Source organism: Hemicordylus capensis, chromosome 4, assembly GCF_027244095.1.
Source record: "Hemicordylus capensis ecotype Gifberg chromosome 4, rHemCap1.1.pri, whole genome shotgun sequence".
NCBI classification, from domain to species: domain Eukaryota; kingdom Metazoa; phylum Chordata; class Lepidosauria; order Squamata; family Cordylidae; genus Hemicordylus; species Hemicordylus capensis.
In genome coordinates, this window is record NC_069660.1 from 56,248,036 (window position 1) to 56,266,314 (window position 18,279).

The 18,279-nt window shown below is 45.0% G+C and overlaps 2 protein-coding genes across 2 annotated transcripts in view; one reads left to right on the top strand and one right to left on the bottom strand.

The window, feature by feature from the left end:
* DCLRE1B (DNA cross-link repair 1B) overlaps positions 1-8,915 on the bottom strand; it is a 35,662-nt gene extending 26,747 nt beyond the window's left edge. The window contains exon 1 of the mRNA XM_053247477.1: positions 8,818-8,915. The gene's annotated coding sequence lies outside the window, so the exon portion shown is untranslated. The remainder of the gene's footprint in view (positions 1-8,817) is intronic.
* Positions 5,956-17,624, top strand: BCL2L15 (BCL2 like 15). Its single transcript, XM_053245853.1, has 4 exons — positions 5,956-6,749; positions 10,988-11,118; positions 15,997-16,212; positions 16,764-17,624. Exons 1-4 carry the CDS (start codon positions 6,479-6,481, stop codon positions 16,773-16,775), a joined length of 630 nt encoding a protein of 209 aa, XP_053101828.1. The 5' UTR covers positions 5,956-6,478; the 3' UTR covers positions 16,776-17,624.
* The last annotated feature ends 655 nt before the right edge of the window (positions 17,625-18,279 follow it).

Below are 18,279 nucleotides of genomic sequence, written 5' to 3' on the forward strand. Positions count from 1 at the left end.
AAGTGGGAGAGGGAGTGGTGGCGGAGTTGTCAGACTTTCTCCTGCTAACTGTCCCTCCATCAACAAAATGCAGACTTTGGGTGTATTTCTGAAAACAAAGGATGTAGGATGTCCCCCTAGTCCTCCCCGAAACAGCGAGCATGGGAAGTATAAGTAGTACAGGAGGAGGAGGCGGGCTTCCTAATGTATTAGCAAAAGTTTCTGGAAACTGGGTGCTAAACAGATGCAGGTACTTGCTGCAGGCAGGTTCTTTTTGCGAAAAGATGGTAATCTTGTATGTTGACTTAGAGATCATTTTGATCAGAACCTCCAGCTGTTGGACTAAAACTCCCATCATCCAGCCAGAGCAACCAATAATCAGGGATGATGGCAGTTAGTCCAACAACAGCTGGAGTGTGGAAGTTGTGCAACCCTGATTGATATTGAAAGGCAGGGTTTAAAACTTTTAAAATATCTGAAGGAGCACTTTTTTTAAATTATTAAACATGATCAGAGAGGGATCAGTTACTGACAAAGAACATAAGCTTGGCTTGGTGGGGTTTTTTTGTTTGTTTTTGCAATAATTTTATATATAAGCTCTGTATTTTGACCCCTTCCTAGGAAAAAGGATGTAGTTTTAGCAGTGGATAGCGTTTTGAAGCCAACTTCTTTCTTTCCTTTTTTGGTGGGGTGGGGTTAAAGAAGAAACAGCTTCAGTGTGTGGGGAGCAGGGAGTTTAGGAGGCAGTGCCATTTACCAGAAAGCGGAAGGTCAGAAAAAACCACATTGTGGTTTTCTGACAGGGCCAGTCAGAAAAAACCACATTGTGCCAGTGGGTGGGGCCAACCCCCATTAGGTTCCAGTCTTCACCCTATTTTGCTCAGAGCATGAGCTGGTTTTTTTTGTTGCTCAGCACTTGGTGTACATTTTGTCTGTTTCCTTAATACTCTGACTCCTTCCCCTCCAAATTCTCTATTGTGAACCCAGCCGTCGGGGGCGGGGAGAGATGGTTTGCAGTGGACATTACTCATGTGTGCTGTCTCCATCTTGGCCACGCGGGCAGGCAGTAACGAGAGAGGTGTCTCCCTCTCTCTCTCTGAGGACTCTGCTGCTGCCTTGGCATTCAACGAGATGTGGTCTCAAGCAGTAGCATCTGCTACTGCTGCCTCCATGGCACGCCAGAAGAGAGATCAGTCCCCCCACAACGTGGGGAAATCAGCATGAAAGGCTCTAGAGAAGAACATTTCTGCCCGCCCCCCACCAAAAAAGTGGACACTTATTAGCACTGGCCAGGCAGAGGAAGCCCCAACCATGGAGGATGGCAATCCTGCTTGTTCTCACCCAGCCCACACAGCAGTCCTTGTCACTTGCATTGCCAGGGATGTCTGGAACCTCTGGGGCTCAAAGGTCAGGTGATTGGGGGACACTGATTCCCGCAGCCAGTCCAGTGTGGGAACAATTGCAGAGGATGTGGTGCCAGAGGAGGAAGTCCCTCAGCGCCTGCAAGCTGTCTTTAGGCACATAGTAGCCAAAGAGCTCAGCAAATGGCTCCCACCCAAAGTTTCTACCAATTTTGATGGTGGGTCACAGCCCCGAGCAGGTTCTGTGCCAGACCATAGCACTCCGAGGGGGTGCTCTAAAAAGGATTTTTAAAAAACAAAATCTCAGCCTAGGTGCTCCTGTAGTGGTTCAGGCCATGGCTCTTCCCTCTCCCCCATGATGGGCATAAACGTCCCACACACCATCTGTCCAACTTGTTACCCCAAGGGCCTGTCAACCTGAGGTTTCCAATTTCCCAGATCAATCTGATCCATCAGATGAGGACCTAGACACAGAGAAATCAGTGTTTGACGGAGGAGGGGGAACATTCCAAGGAGGAGGTGGATTTTGCTCAGTCTTTGTCCCACAGGTTGTTTGCCCTGCAGGACTTTCCCTTTCTGCTCCACAAGGATAGAAAAATTTTGAAGTTGGAGGGTGCCATCCCCTTAGCCCCTAACCAAGCTCAAGGGGACCCAGAGGTTCTCCCAGTGGCTCATACAAAGGAGGTGGTAGTTCCATGCCCTCACTTTTTTATTTTTTTTTTAACACCATTCAGGCCGAATGGGCAAACGCACTGAAGGCCGGGGACCTCCTATCAGGAGTTGTGATGGACAAGCTGAAAGTACCTTTGGTCAATGCAGAGGTTGCTGCCCTTGTCAAAGGTGTTCTGCCCAGCAATGGGAAAAACCCCTTAAAGAACCAAGAGAACGGGAAATGTGGTGATGGCCTTCATAGCTCACATGAGGCAACTGCTCTTTCCATGGGTGCCTATGTGGCAAATTCTATTTTCACCTGCATATCCATGCTTTGGATCAGGGACCTTCTACCCCTGGTTCCTCAAGACACCTCCAAGCCTATGGCAGGTGCTTAATAAGCTTAACAAGGCCAGCAGCCTTTACTCATCACTGGAAGCTACTCAATTGTCTGCCCAAGCCTTGGCATCTGATGTCTCAGCATGCAGGCTGTTATGGCTTAAGAACTGGTGGATGGATCAAAAGTCCTGCATTCAATGGCCAACTCCACCTTCAAAGGGGAGACATTGTTTGGGGAGATTTTGGAGCCTGTAGTTCTGGTGGAGACTAAGGACAAAAAGAAAGCTATGCCTTCATTTTCTTTCAAGGAGGACTGCAGATCTGTCTCCAACCAAGGAAGGACCATTTTATCTGGTTCAAGCTTCGAAACACATTTCAAGACAACAACAACAGCTCTCAATCCTCCAAACCCAGGTTCAGGTACAATAACAACCAATGACTCAAACCCTCCCATGGGGGGCAGTGGCAGAGGTTTGACCATGTCTGGACTCACATGGTCAGGAATGCTTGGATTTTGCAAACTGTCTCAAGGTTAGTCTTTGGAGTTTCTGTCCCAGCCCCCAAACAGATTCTTACCCTCCCCCAGACTGAGGAAGAAGGGCAGACATTCAATAATGTCTGCAATTCAGTATCTTTTAAAAATCCAGGCTATAGAACCAGTGTGTCCCTCTATACATTGCCAGGGGGTGTACTCCATTCTCTTTCTTGTCCTGAAGAATAGTGGGGAGTGGAGGTCCATCCTGGATCTGAAGTTCTTGAACCACTTCCTCAGGAGAAAAGGGTTCTGGATGGAGACACTCCACTCCATTCTGATGGCTGTAAGGTGGACCCCCATTCTGAATGGGGGTTGCCTTACTTAAGTCAATCTGAAGGAGGCCTACCTGCATGTCCCAATTCACCCCCCAGAAAGAAGGTAACTCCAGTTCGCTTACAATAGGGCTCACTTTTGGTATCAGGCCCTTCCCTTCGGTCTCTCAACTGTGCTGAGAGCGTTCACCAAGATCGTAGTGGCATTCGTGGCGCACTTGAGAACCAGTGGGGTCCACCTTTACGTAGACAATATACTGATCAGGTCTTTGTCTGTCCAGAAGAGCCTCAGGGATGTGCAGGACACACTTCGGTGTCTCTAGGAACATGGGTTCATTGAGAACACCCAAAAGAGCTCCCTATCCCCTCAAGCCAGTATTCTCCACCTCAGGGCCTCATCAACACCACAAAAGGGGAGGTCTCCCTCCTCCACAGAGGCAAATGTTAATCAAGGGTTGTAAAGCTCTCCAGTGCCAACTGAGGGCCAGTTTTCTTTCTCTCAGCCAGTTGCAGGGCACCATGGTATCCACCATAGGGCTGACCCCTTGGGCAAGATTTCACTCCCAACCCCTGCAATGGGCATGTCTCCCCTGGCAGGACAAAATTGCTCAAGTCACGTCTTTTTTGAGCAGGGAGGTAATATCATCCCTGGCCTGGTGGTTGTCTTTTGCTACTCTCAAGGGGTGTGTTTCCCTCCAGTAGTTCTGATACAAGTTACCACAGATACCAGTTTGTTGAGGTGGTGGGCCCACTGTCTGCTACCCTGGGTGCAGGGAACCTAGTCAGGAGAAGAGAACTCACAGCATAAACTGGCTGGAACTCAGGGCAATTCGGCTAGCCCTCCAGGAGTTCCTTCTCCAGGTTTGGCACCAGCACATCTTGGCCTGGACAATGTGACTGCAAAAGCCCATGAAAACCAACAGGGAGGCACAAAGTTGCAGTCTCTGATGTAAGAGGCAGCCCTTCTCCTTTCTTGGGCAGAGACCAAATCTGCTATCTCTGGTCACAGAACTCCTAAAGGGGGAACTAGACTTGGTGGCTGACTGGCTCAGTCGATCCCAGGTAAACCAGGCAGAGTTTAATCTGATCAGGGAGAGGTTCAGCAACCTTCTCATAGACCTGCTTCCTTCCCCCCACCCCCCAATAAATGTGAAGCTATCAAATAGTTTGCCAGTATTGGAGAAATTTCCTTTGAAAAATACCCTGATAAGGCTCGCATCTCTTCAGACCTGATTATCAGGCCAATGCAATGCACAGCCCCAACCGCCAGTCAGTGTAGACAGTACTGACATAGATGGACTAATGATCTGACTGGGTATAAAGCAGCTGCCTATGTTCCTGGTAGCAGTAGCATGTTCTTTGTAGAGGTGGTTTACCACCACACTCTCCAAAAAGAAAGAAAGAGAGAAAGAAAAAAGTCAGTCCTGCTCTACTAGAATGGTGCTCTATTAAAAGATGAAGCTTCTAGCTCTGGAATAGATTATTTTAGCTAGAAATCTTCAGTGATGTGCTTTCATTACCAATGCAGGGAGATTGCATGCATTTTTCCAGTGCAACAGATCCATGAAGCCGAATGGGTAAAAAGAAATGTTTCTGCCCATGCTAGCTTGTACAACTGATGGGAAATAGCAACCAAAGCTGTGTTGTATAACACAGTGTTATATGACTAACATGATGCCTTTCCCCAAGATGCTTCTTGCATATCAAGTTGCATCTTACAAAGACCAACTGGACACTTGGAAGGCTGTCATTTTCATGTGCCCTAAGAGTTCTAGCTCAAGTTTTTGGTGCCAGAGGTGCAGATAGGTAATTTTGGACCCTGAGATAGATAGATAGATGAATGCAATTTGTGAAATTCAATATTGTGGAGTTAACTTGAAAAACATGATTATTATTATTTTGGTGTACACCTTTTTTTTAGTGTATCTCTTTTACTGTAAATTATGAGTGTAGCATGTGCCTGCATCCACTTCCATCATACAGATACACTCACTCGTTTCAAGGGTGGCTCACTGTAGAAATGAGGTGAGGTGATGGTGTCAGTCAGCACCTGCACCATGGGGCATTGTGCTGGCATTCTGTCCTGTCCCTATCACCTGCAGGTGTTGCCTCACCAGTCTGCCACTCCCCAGCTCTTTGCCACCCACTACCTCCCCCCAGCTGATTACAGGGGGCGATTAAGGCTACAAGCTGTCTTCAAGCCCAACAACCAGCCCTTAATAAACCAAAAGGCAGGGAAAAACAGAAAAATATCTATGTTAGAGCATTTTTCCTCCCTCTTATTATTTTTTAAAGCTTTTAATAATTTTTGTAGTGACTAATTTCCTCACATAAAGGTATACTATTGGGGTGGGGAGGGTTTACTACAAGCACAAACAGGGGCTTAGGGATAGGGAAGAGACACACCAAGGGAGGCTTTCCGTTGGGGATGGGATCTCTCTTTCCTTTCCAGCTCTGCTTGCGGCCATCATGCTTCCTTCCCACTCCCTCACCAACTCTGCATTGAATTGCCCAGCCGGGAAGGAGTACAACTCAAGGAAAGAGAACCAATCCTTGGGCTGGTTTAACCCTTTCCTTTCTCAGCTGCCGTCGTTCTCCCTGAAAAAAGAGAAGCAGCTCGCTGGCTGTGATTTGGAGTCACACAGCTGGAGGTGGGGGAAGAGAAAAATGGGGGGGGGCAATGTCACACCCTGGCCATGGGTCTGTAGAGCCTTGTGGGGCCCCTTGACCCTCTGGGCACAATTGCAATTTTGGTTCCAAAATAATTCAGCACTGAAAATGACCATAATGCATGTAGATGTAATAATAATATATACATAATGTGCACAGTAAGACTGCAAAATACCCATATCTTGGGTAGTAACCAGTCAGAAATTGGTTGTGCAATTGTGGTAATAGAATGGACTGTGAACAAAAGGGAGTAAGTTGCCTGATAACTGACAATTGTGTGCTGCTATGACCAGACTACAAAAGTATAGATCAGTATAGATCAGAGTACAGTTGCCTTGTATGTACATTAATACTAATAATTGATCCTAGCTGCATTATCTTCAGGGAGGAAGAGAAAACATCAGTGGAGGTGAATCACTGGAAACTTCCTGCTGACAATTGTCTTTTATCATTTAATTCTGATATTGTGGGTGTAGCTGCACTGCAGAACAAATAAGAATAAACTTCCTCATATAAGGTAGATAGCCTGGTCTGGGGAATGCCTAGCTGTGTTTCTAATCCTCACACATTCTGAACAAGAAGGAGAGAAGCAGTTAAAGACTAGCTCATCTGTAGGAGAAGGAGCAGTTGGAAAAGCAGCAGCACTTTCTGGAATACTCACACACACAATCATGAAGAACTCAATGACCTTTGAGGAGCAAACAGAGCAAATTGTGGAAGCATTACTTTCTGACTTTATCCCTAAGAAACCAAAAATAATGTATGAAGGCCCTAAGAAAGAAAAAGTAATGCTTCGTGGCCTAGAAGTCCAGCCTCAAGGGATGTCTCATGCAGGTAAGATAATTTGTTTGTGGGGAAGTATGGACATTTGTAGAGAAATGTGTTGGTCCCTTTTTCACTTGAGGCTTGTGGAATTAGAGATTGTTGCTGGATATTGGGTGTAAGTAAAAAGGTTTGTTGTTGTAACAAGATTGCAGGAATGCTAGCTGGTCTGCTCTTGTTCAGGGCTGAGGTCACCTTGGAGGAGGAAGTCATAGAGGTTTTAGGGCATATGTCCCCCATCTGGCTGCGGGAGTGGGGAGGGGGGCTGATGTGAGAGCAGAAAGTTACTCATCCCCCACCACCAGCCAGGAGGTGTGTGGCCAGTGAAAAGAAACAGCAGTTTGAAACTGCTTCTGTTGTGAAGTTTGGAAAAACTGGAATTGAGAAGCTGAGCAGAGATGGTCTATTCTCTGGGAACAGGTGTAATCTTTTGTTGACTACTGACTTACAGGAGTGTTCTACTATTTAAACTCCATCTAATGTTCCGCTTGTTGTATTTGTAAATAAACGAAATATTACAAAGACACAATTCCCCTCCAGTGATTTATCCTCCAGAAAGAGGAGAATCCAAGGCGTGCTTTACCCTGGAGCTCCCTACTGCTTGGAGAAGTGGGGAGTGCCCAGAATATGATAATTCATAACATCCTAATTAAAGCTCAAGATTCTGCATAAAGCCTCAGTGCAGCAACACTAGAGATATTCACTGAGTAAAAATTGTCTGACTGATCAATAATCTACCTTCTAATGAAGGAGCCCATTTATATGTTCATATCTCCAAACCAACAACTTAACTTGGTGCTGTTTTAAGACAGTGAAAGAAAGGTGCAAGAACAAAAATGCCCACTCACTGTCTGAAGAAAGGGCCTTATTGCTTATTACAATGTTGTCATTACCTCCCAGTCCCACATATTACCAACTATTTTAATTTTATTAAAATACTTCTATTTTACTTTGGTTAAAATACTTCTGTTCTATACTCCTTTATCAACAGTTCAAAGTAGTTTACATTCAGTTAAATTATGAAGTATTAAATATTCTTTATCAGTCAGCAACCCTGTCCTTATAGTTGAATGATAGGTATATTGAAGCTTGTGGCCAGCACCATTCTTGAGGGGCAGGGGGTGGGATCGGGAACATTACTCTGAACCCACACCATCTCCGACCCTGTGCCAGTGCTGGTGCAGGAATTCCAGCCTGGAATCTCCCATTGCTGCTGACCCCCCCACCCCTGGGCACAATTCCTGCTGCAGCAGTGCACTCCTGACCCAACCAGGCCTCCAAGGCGCTCTCTGCTCAGCTGCATACACTGCAGCTCTGACTGAACTGCTCACCTCTATGGTTTACCCAGGGGCGTAGCAAGGTTGCAGTGGGCCCAGAGACGAGATTTTAAAATGGGGCCCCCCCACTCAAAGTCCAGGGCCTCCGCACACCCCAGGCCCCCAAGGATTTAAGTCTGATATTCCAAAATAAGTATGCTGCCTGGAAATACATTTCACTGAATACACACACGCACACGTCACAATATATAGTGATATACATTGAGTACTATACATTTGTTTTACTTTTAATGCCTAGAACACACTAGAAAGATGAATGATTAAAATGGCCCCCTCGCTGCAGATTAGCAAAGGAGACTTTCAACCATGCAGGGTGAGCCTATGTTTGTTTTCTCAGAATTCTGAACAAATTCAGTCAAGTTCGATTCCAGGAGGTTTTTCACAGGAGGCTTTTAAAGCCCTTTAACACACATCTCCTCTGGAATAGAGGTGCTGCATTCAGATGTTGGCCAGATTGATCCTGAAGTCCCTGCAAGTTATTGGGGAGCAGTTCACACACAAGAAAAATAAAATAAAATAAAAGCACAAGACATGCTTCACAGTTCTCACTCAGACCTTCTGGGTTGCAAAACAACTTGAACATAAGTGCATTTATAAATGAATGAATAAAATAAATATAATACTGTTTCTTCCAGAAGTTTTTGTAATTTTCTGCCATGAAACAAGCCACTTATAGGACTTTTTAGATAGTTTTTTTTAAGCCAGCAAATTTTCCAAGCTGTTTAAAAATAAATATTCAGAGACTTCTCAGTCCCACCCCCCATATCAAAGCCCTATGGCAAGCAGATGCCTATATATCCGGGCGGGGCGGGGGGGAGGAAGGTAACCACAAAAAGGAGTTCACACTCTACCTGGCAAATGCTGGGTTTGGCAGGGCAGCAAGGGGTCTTCTGCTGCAGAGAACAGTGGTGGCCACTCTGGCTGCCTCCTCCTTCCTGGCTGGCTTGGGCCCTACTGGAGTTCAGGCTTCACAGAGGCCTACACGAGGCCTCCGTGGAAGCCCCGCCCACCCGCCGATCAGCTGAGAGGCGGGAGAAAAGGAGCTCTTTGCAGCTTGTCTGCTGCCTCCATTGCCAGCCAGGAGAACAAGCTGGAGAGACGGCGAACAGGGCAAGTGGCTGAGGGGCCTTGGGGCTGGGCAGGGGGCAATGGGGAGTCAGGTGAGGTGCCTCTGGGGGGCCTCTCCAGGCAGTGGGCCCCCAGACAACTGTCTCCCCTTGCCCGATTGTTGTTACGTGCCTGGGTTTACCTGGAGGAGAGTGCAGGCTGGCTGGCGCCATCACCACACACAGCCAAGCTGAGTATGCTACAGGGGCCCGGCTGGATTAGAGAGTGGTTGCTGTGGTGAGAGCTGCACTTTGGGGGCTGGCAGTGGTGGGGATGGGCAGGGAGACTCCAAGCAGGAATTTCCACACTGCCACCACTTTGCCTTGCTGGAGCCCTGCAGCTGCTGTTTGGCTTGTCAGGACTGCACATCCTCCTTCCCCCTGCTAGAAATGACCCTGTTCCTAGCCTTAATAGATTCTCTTGTTTCACTGCTGGGACTGCCATGACTATGGGCAGCTGCATTTCTTCACGGATAGTTTTGATACTGAAGTTTTTTCAGGTGTCTCAATAAGAGAAAAAAGAATATGTAAATGCAGGGTCAATTTGAAATCTTCTGGGAAATGGCTGCAAACAGGAAGCTGTGCAAACTGGGAAAGTCTCATGGTTGCTTCCTACTTCAGTGTGGCCAGGGAGGGGCAGCTGCTGTGTGGAAAGTAACCACATTGTTCCCCAGAGCCATCTGCTATCTTGTGTGCAGATATTACTTCTGAAACATGGTTGCTTCGTACTTCAATGTGGCCAGCCCCACAATGTGGCCAGCACCACAAATGTGGCAGCATTTGTGTGGGGTAAACACAGAGGTCATGTAATCGAACCATTCATCTGGTCATCTGCCCAGCTGGGGATTTCCTTCCCCTAGGAATACTACCTTAAGTGGCGCAGCAGGGAAATGCTTGACTAACAAGCAGAAAGTTGCCAGTTCGAATCCCCACTGCTACTATACCAGGCAGCAGGGATATAGGAAGATGCTGAAAGGTATAATCTCATACTGCGTGGTAGAAGGCAATGGTAAACCCCTCCTGTATTGTACCAAAGAAAACCACAGGGCTCTGTGGGCGCCAGGAGTCGAAATCGACTTGACTGCACACTTTACCATACAGGACAAATGGCCAGTCTGCATGGCTCAATTTCAGCACCAGTGCAGGGCCGGAAGGGAGCGAGAGCGCGGCTTGTTTCCCACCACTCCAGCTTGTTAACACAGGCCGCTGCTGAGTATGTGTGCCTGCACAGGAATGAGGAGGCCACTACCATGGAATTCATATCACTGTATGGCTAAGGCTGGGCCAGAAGAAACCACTATTATAGATATACAGCAGAAAACATAGGGATCTGTACATAGGGAAGAACTCATACAGTAAGTGTTCTTTATATTATTCCTCTAGGCTTCATTAGTGAAGGGGGATGTAAGAAGAGAGGAGTTACAGCCTATATGAAGAGTGATATGCTCTTATCAGCCTGCATCTCCACCCCAGTCTGAAACCAAGGTCAGATGAAGGTAGATTTGCTAGATGAGTGCAATTTGAATGGGGATTTCCTAACTACCTGGGCACTGGATTATTTTAAAATCAAAGATTTAAAATGCCTACAGGGATGGATGGCACATACTATGGACTTGTGTGGCTACTTAGTTGAGGACCAATTGATGCTTTTCTCAGATAAGTATGTTGTTAAAAGAAAAAATCACCTACCATCCTTATTTTGTGCAATTTCCCTGCTTTTCAGTCTTGCCTTTTGAACAGAATGCTCCTTGAGATGGGACCTCTGGGTTACACTCTTCAAATAATGCCTATTGCAATCTGGGCCATGATAGATTTAAATAAGATCATTAGAGCAGCGATTTGAATTAATCAAAATGCATAGCTACGTCAGTAACTAGATGCGACAACCATACGTTTTTGTTTGCTTTCTTTTAAGCTGGAAGCAGCACTGCAAGCACTTTCGACCCAGTTACTATTGCCAGCCGGCTTCGAGACATAGGAGATCAGTATAATGAGGATTTGGGGCAGCTAGGAGAGATGATCATTGCAGAGGTAACCAAGGGAAAGGTAATGCACCATCCTCTGTTGTGAAGGCAAAAGGTTCTTACTCTCTGTCATAGTGTTAACTTTCCCAAACTGCAGAAAACCAAGTCTACCTAGCTATAAAGAAGGTGAAACAATGACAAATGGAATCATTTGGCAACCATTACTGTTGTCTTGGGCATGTAGTTAATCAAGCAAATCACAGGGTGGGAGATGACATGAGATTTTATTGGCCCACAGCATGCCTCAAGACCAGGCTGAGCCAGAGGAAAATGAATGCCTCCTCACTCAGGCTCGGCACTGAATGGACTCAGCCTCCCTGCCTGCCACTGAGGAGGAACTGCATTAGTTCTTTAGTACATTAGAACAGTCCTACTAGATCAAGCCCAAGGCCTATCTAGTCCAGCATCCTGCTTCACACAGTGGCCCACCAGATGGCTCTGAGAAGCCCACAGGCAATTGGTGGGGGCATTCCCTCTCTCTTGCTGTTGCTCCCCTGCAACTGGTATTTAGAAGCTGGAGGGTAGCCTATAGCCACCAGACTAGCAGCCATTGATAGACCTGTCCTCCATCCATGAATTTGTCTATGCCCCTTATTAAAGCCATCCAAAACAGGTAACTTCTCCCTACAATCAGGTTCTGTACCAACCACCCAAAATATGAAATGTCCATCACTACATCCCATGGCAGAGAATTCCATAGATTAATTACTCGCTGTGTGAAAAAGTATCTCATTCTGACCCCTAGTGTTGTGATGAGAGAGGGAGAAAAATATCTCTCTGTCCACTCTCTACTGACTCCATTCATTATTTTATACACCCCTATCATATCTCCTTGTAGTCAACTCTTTTCCAAACTAAAAAGCCCCAAATGCTGTAGCCTTGCCTCATAAGGATGGTACTCCAGGCCCCGATCATCTTAGTTGCCCTCTTCTGCACCTTTTCAAGTCTACAATGTCCTTAAGTTACGGTGACCAGAACTGTACACAGTACTCCAAATGTGGCTGCACCATGGATTCGTATAAGAGCATTATAATAGTAGCATTTTTATTTTCAAACCCCTTCCTATTGATTCCAAGCAAAGAATTTGCCTTTTTCACAGTTGCAGCGCACTGAGTTGAAACTTTAAGCGAGCTGTCCACCACAATCCCAAGATCTCTCTTGGTCAGTCACTGGCTGCTCAGATCCCTTCAATGTATATGTGAAGTTAGGGTTTTTTTGTCCCAATATACATCACTTTGCACTTGCTTACATTGAACCGCATTTGCCATTTTGTTGCCCACTCCCCCAGTTTGGAGGGATTCTTTTCGCGCTCCTCACAATCTGTTTTGGATGTCACTACCCGAAATAGTTTGATCTCATCTGCAAATTTGGCTACCTTGTTGCTTTCCCCAACTTCTAGATCATTTATGAACAAGTTAAAGAGCACTGGTCCCAATACAGATCCCTAGGGGACCCCACATTAGTTCCCTCCATTGTTTGTTGGGTTTTGTAATTATTTAGCAAAGTGCCAACAAAGGAAGTTACCCACTCCAGTTACAGAGTAGAGTGCAGAGTTTAGTTGTTTCAGTTATCTGAAGAACATGCATGGAATTTGTTGTACAATCTAAACTAAATAGGTATATTGGTAAAGTACATTTTGGATAGGAAAGACTTAGTCCTGTCTAAAAGCTACATAATGGATAGATGGGGAGAGAGAGATATGGTTCCATCTACACTCCAAGAGGAAAGGAAGAGGACTGACTCAGCACAGGAAATACCTGAGGAGTTAAGGAAGGGGTCATAGAGTAGAGGCAAGCAGGGACAGGTAAGGAGACCCTCACTAACTACCTCTACTCCTTACGCCCCTGGTGGTCATTAGGATAGTCAGTGCAAAAGGTCAACACACTGGAACTCTGTCTCCAACATTGTGAAAACTGTCCATTTATTCCTACCCTCGGTTTCCTGTCCAACCTGTTACCAATCCACACATGAACCTGTCCCCTTACCCTTGACTGCTAAGTTTTCTCAAAAGCCTTTGGTGGGGAACTATGTCAAAAGCTTTTTGGAAGTCCAAGTATACTATGTCAACCGGATCACCTTTGTTCACATGGCTGTTGACACTCTCATAGAACTCCAAAAGGTTACTGAGGCAAGAACTGGCCTTGCAGAAGCCGTGTGGGTTCTTCTTCAGCAAGGCCTGTTCTTCTATACGTTTTACCATTCTGTCCTTAAGTATGCTTTGCATCAATTTACCCGGCACAGAGGTTAAGCTAAACAGCGTGTAGTTTCCTGAATCCCACCTGGATCCCTCTTTGAAAATCGAAGGTACATTAGCATACTTTCCAGTCCTCTAGTACAGAGCATGATTGTAGGGACACATTTTTTTGCTAGGAGATCAGCAGTTTCGCATTTGAGTTCATTCAGATGCCATCTGGCCCTGGCGATTTATTAATTTTTAGTTTTTCAAATTTAGAACATCCTCTCTTGTCATTTCAAATTGGCCCAGTTCTTCAGCTTCCAAACCTGAGAAGCTCAGTTCTGGAGCAGATATATGGTCAGTATCATCCACCATGAAGACAGATGCAAAGAACTCCTTCAGCTTCTCTGCAATCTACTTACTCTCCTTAATAATCCCTTTCACACCCTCGTCATCTAACCACCTCCCTGGCAGGTTTTCTGCTTCTGATATATTTAAAGAAGTGTTTGTCATTCCCCTTGATGCTTCTAGCTATATACAGTACTCCTCAAACTCTCTTTTCCCATCCCTTATTGTCTCCTTTTATTTCTTTTGCTAGAGTTTTTCTTTCTGTTCTTTTCATTTGGGCAGCACTTCCACTTTCTGGAGGAAATCTTTTTCCCTTTTATAGCTTCCCTGACTCTACTTGTTAGCCATGCTGAACTTGGTGGTACCTTTCCCCCTTCTTGATACATTCAAACTGAGCTTCTATTATTGTGGTTTTAAATGAGTTCCATGCTTTCTGGAGGGATCTGATCCTCCTGACCTTTTCCAATCCCCTGATTTTTGAAAAGTTTTTGAGAAGTCCAATGTATCTGTGTTGGACTTTCTTGGCAATGCTCCACTCGCATATAAGCTGAACTGGAACACACTATGGTCATTGTTCCCCAATGGTTCTACAACTCGGACATCTCGCACCAGGTCTTGGGCATCACTCAGGATTAAGTCCAAAGTTGCCTTATCTCTGTTGGTTCTGGTTGGTTGGATTCTATCCCTTCTTTAACATACAGTGCTACTCCACCCCAATCCACCCCTTTCTGTAGACTTTGTATCCAGGAATGTGTCCCATTGGTTCTCACTATTCTAGCAGGTTTCCGTTATCCCCGCTATATCTATGTTTTAATTAGCAACCAAGCCCTTCAGCTCACCCATCTTGGCTCGGAAGCTTCTGGCACTGGTATACAAACAGCTATGTGCTGAGTCTCTTACCAGGAGGCTTTACACACAGGGCTTCTACCCCAAATCTCCTTCGGGAGAGAGTGAATGCATTCACACACCAGTCAAACTTACATCAAAGTCCCTTCAAGATCCTTAGACCCACTCCACACACAAGTCGGGCTTTGTCTTGCAAATTCTAGCTTATCTCAAAGTATTTCTGGATTTTTAAAATGCTGATTTTAAGCTACTAGGGAGAGGCACTGATGTAGTATCATTAGCATGATAAGAAGGATACTCTCTTTACGAATGCAGATGTAGCTCTTCAGTACTGTCTCCCTCCCCCCCCCACCACCACCATTGGCTAGAAGGAAAACACGAAGGAAAACATCTGAACTTGCATCAAAAGCAACTCAGAGAGAAGAGGGGAGGGGCTGCTTCCCTCAATGCCACGAGTGTACTTCGAAGTGGCTTTGCTCAATATTTACCCTGCAGCATGAAGCCAAATGCGAATAACTCCCTGGTGCTGGCATGTGCTATCTCCCTTGATTTGACCTTTTTGACCAGCTACATGTGTTTCCACTCATATGTAGAAGACATGATACCACTACTCTCTTCAGCCACATGGTACTGGCATGTTTTCTCTTGCAGGGCAAGGTGTAGGGGTGGGGGTAGGAAGATGTGTTTTAAACTCCCTCCTACTGCCATGATCTCAATCAAAATTACACAAACACACCCAAAGATCCAATCACAGTTCTCTCAACATCTCTTCTAGTTGCACTCCAAGGCATCTTCTAGTTGCACTTCAAGGCATCTTTTGTAAACAGATCAAAATCTGAACCAAGTTCAAAGACTGTTTAAAAGTCAAGCTGTGGTTGACTCAGGGCTGTGGATATAGTCTCAGAGCAATATATGAAACACAGGTCATAGCAAAGGAGGCAATCCAAGAACTGGAAGGAAGCAGAACATGGAAAAAGACTGGAAAAGTGAATAGCAAGGATGGCAGGAGTGATGAAACCTCTAGAAAGAGAGGCTGAAGCCCAGTTTGGACATGTGTAACACAACAGTAAGGGGTATTGCCCTGTTGACCATTATTATTTATTAAGAATATAAATACACTATTTTTCAACAAAAAAGTTCTCAAAGTGGTTTTCATAGTAAAAGGAACAAGATGGTTCCCACACTCTCCCCAAAGGGCTCACAATCTAAAACAATTGGGGAAATATATTGTTTGGAAACAAATTCTGGAAACAAACTCAAGTGGCACTCCTGAACTGTAGGTGCACTGCTTTAAGTATTTGTGCATGTGTGCTCTTGCGTAGGTTTGTTGCTACTTCCTTAGATGTCCGCAGTAGTGTGGACCAATCAGAAATGCCCACATGTGCTGTGAAATGTGGGCCATTGTGTTTCAACTTGTTTTCCCCACCACAGTGTTTTCCCCACTTGCAATATCTATTGACACAGTAATGTTGACCTTTTGTCTTGTAGAGCAGACTATGTATTTGACAAACCTTCACTCTACATTTACAGTTGGAAAAATTCGGAGAAACTGTTGATTCTCTCAGCAAGCAGTGGATCAGTCAGAATTCCGGGCTGCAATATGAAACAGCTTTCCTGGCTGTTGCTGTGAAGTTGTTTGTGTATGTTGCACAGAAGACTCGCAATGCAGCCTCACGAGAGTTACTTACAGGAGCAATAAATGAAAACCCGCAAGTGAGAGGCTATATTGAAAGGCAAGGTGGCTGGGTGAGTTGTTAATGTTCACCTTGCATTTGAGTTGACTGTTCAAAGGTCACTACTCAACAGCTCCCAATGTGTAAAATCCTTAACACTTCCCTATTACCTAACTCCTTCAGTGCCGTTTTGCCTCCAACACGTAGATCAGTATGCCTTCATAATCCCAGGGAATTTCATACCTTACCTTAATAGAATGGAATCATCCCAGAATGTGTTTGAGATTATTTCATTATGTATTATTTATTCGATTTCTATACTGCCTTTCCAAAAATGGCTCAAGGTGGTTTACACAGAGAAATAATACATAAATAAAATGGATCCCTGTCCCCAAAGGGCTCACAATCTAAAAAGAAACATAAGATAGACACCAGCAACAGTCTCTAGAGGTACTGTGCTGGGGGTGGATAGGGCCAATTACTCTCCCCCTGCTAAATAAAGAGAATCACCACGTTAAAAGGTGCCTCTTTGCCAAGTTAGCAAGGGCGACAGCTTATTTATATCTTATTTATTTCAGTCTGCTTCTTATTTCTCATTTTTCCAATGACTTTTTTTACTTTTAGGAGAACCTTTGAAACCAAAGAGGACAAAAATACCCTCTAATTCCCCACTTCCAATATAAGAAGACTTCTTGTGCTTCATCACTTCAAAGAAAAAAGGGTTGGAGAAAGAGTTCCTGCATTGGAGTTGCCCAGTAGAGGTGCCCAAAATCTGCAAAGAAATAAAAAGAAAACAAAAAAGACAATGGCGAGGACTGTATGCTGCTAGCTATCAGTGATACCATAGGCATGATCCAGCAGCTTGCTCATGTAACTACATTCCACACAATACTTTAAATTGCAACTACCTGGCCAACTGGATAATTAATTGTATTTTTCTAGTTACTATATATTTGTGCTTTGAATGCTGGGGGAAATGCAGTATCCCTGAAACTCAAGACCCAGAAGCCTGGGACACAAATCCCAGTTCAGCTCACAAAGCAGCCTTGAACATTTCAGTGGATCTTTATTTTCCTGTCTGTAAAAATAAAGATAGCAGTGAACTCTTTCAAAGGAAAATAATCATACAGCACTTTAGCATATGAAAAGCACTATGCAAACTATTATCAAGTTCTTAGAAGATGTGAACTGTAAACAAGTTGCTTTTGCTTATGCTGAACAGACTTCTTTAGTTCCATATTCTGATTATGTTATATAAATTGGAAAAAAATGCCCTCTTTCTGAGATTATATTTGTCTGTGTCACTTGCCCATATAGCATGCATATAGCTTTCAGTTTGAATCATCTGAGGGCATTTTACTAAATTTATTCTTTAAGCCTGACCTTCAGGTAACTCTGATATGGTTCACCTTGCTCATGTATGCTCTCTGCTTGCCTGTACACACTATAATCTGAATCATAAGGCTGAACTGAGTATGGGTGATTGGTATAAAGAATCCTGCTTCATTAGTAAATAAGAACTTGGAATTCTCTTCTTGCTCTACAGTTCTTTACTTTTCTGACCTAAAGATTTTCACTTTTAAGTCCAACATGTATCAACCCTGTTTAAAGTGCTGAAGTAAGCTCCCGGTGTGAAGCTAGAGAAGGCATTGGCCATCAGTAAAGAGGCCACTGCTGAAGTAGATAAAGTTAGTGCCCGGCACATCTCAAGGAAACAGAGTTGCTTTGGAATTTGCTTGCTAACAAAAATAGTGCTTTTAAGGAACAAATTACTGAGCTTAAAGAGTCAAAGAATTGGAAACCCCAAACCGTAACCTTCACAAGTATATCATCCAGTTGGAGCAGGAGAGAACGGCTAGCAAGCATGCTGCTGATTTTCTCCTGGAAAAGAACCACCTCATGCATGAGCCTGCGAGCCATCGCAAGTGCCACGCTAAAATAGCAGCACTTACCAAACAGCTGGAGGAACAGGCGCAGCCCCCTTTCCCTCCCCCTCCTCAGGAGAGCCTGAAGAAGGAAGCAAAGAAGCCACTCAGTCCTCTTCCTCTTGTACTGTGTCTGCATGTTGTGGTAGCCATTGTGGCACCTCGGAACCTCGGAACCTAGATCCAACCCAGGTCAGAGGGAGGATGCTACCAAG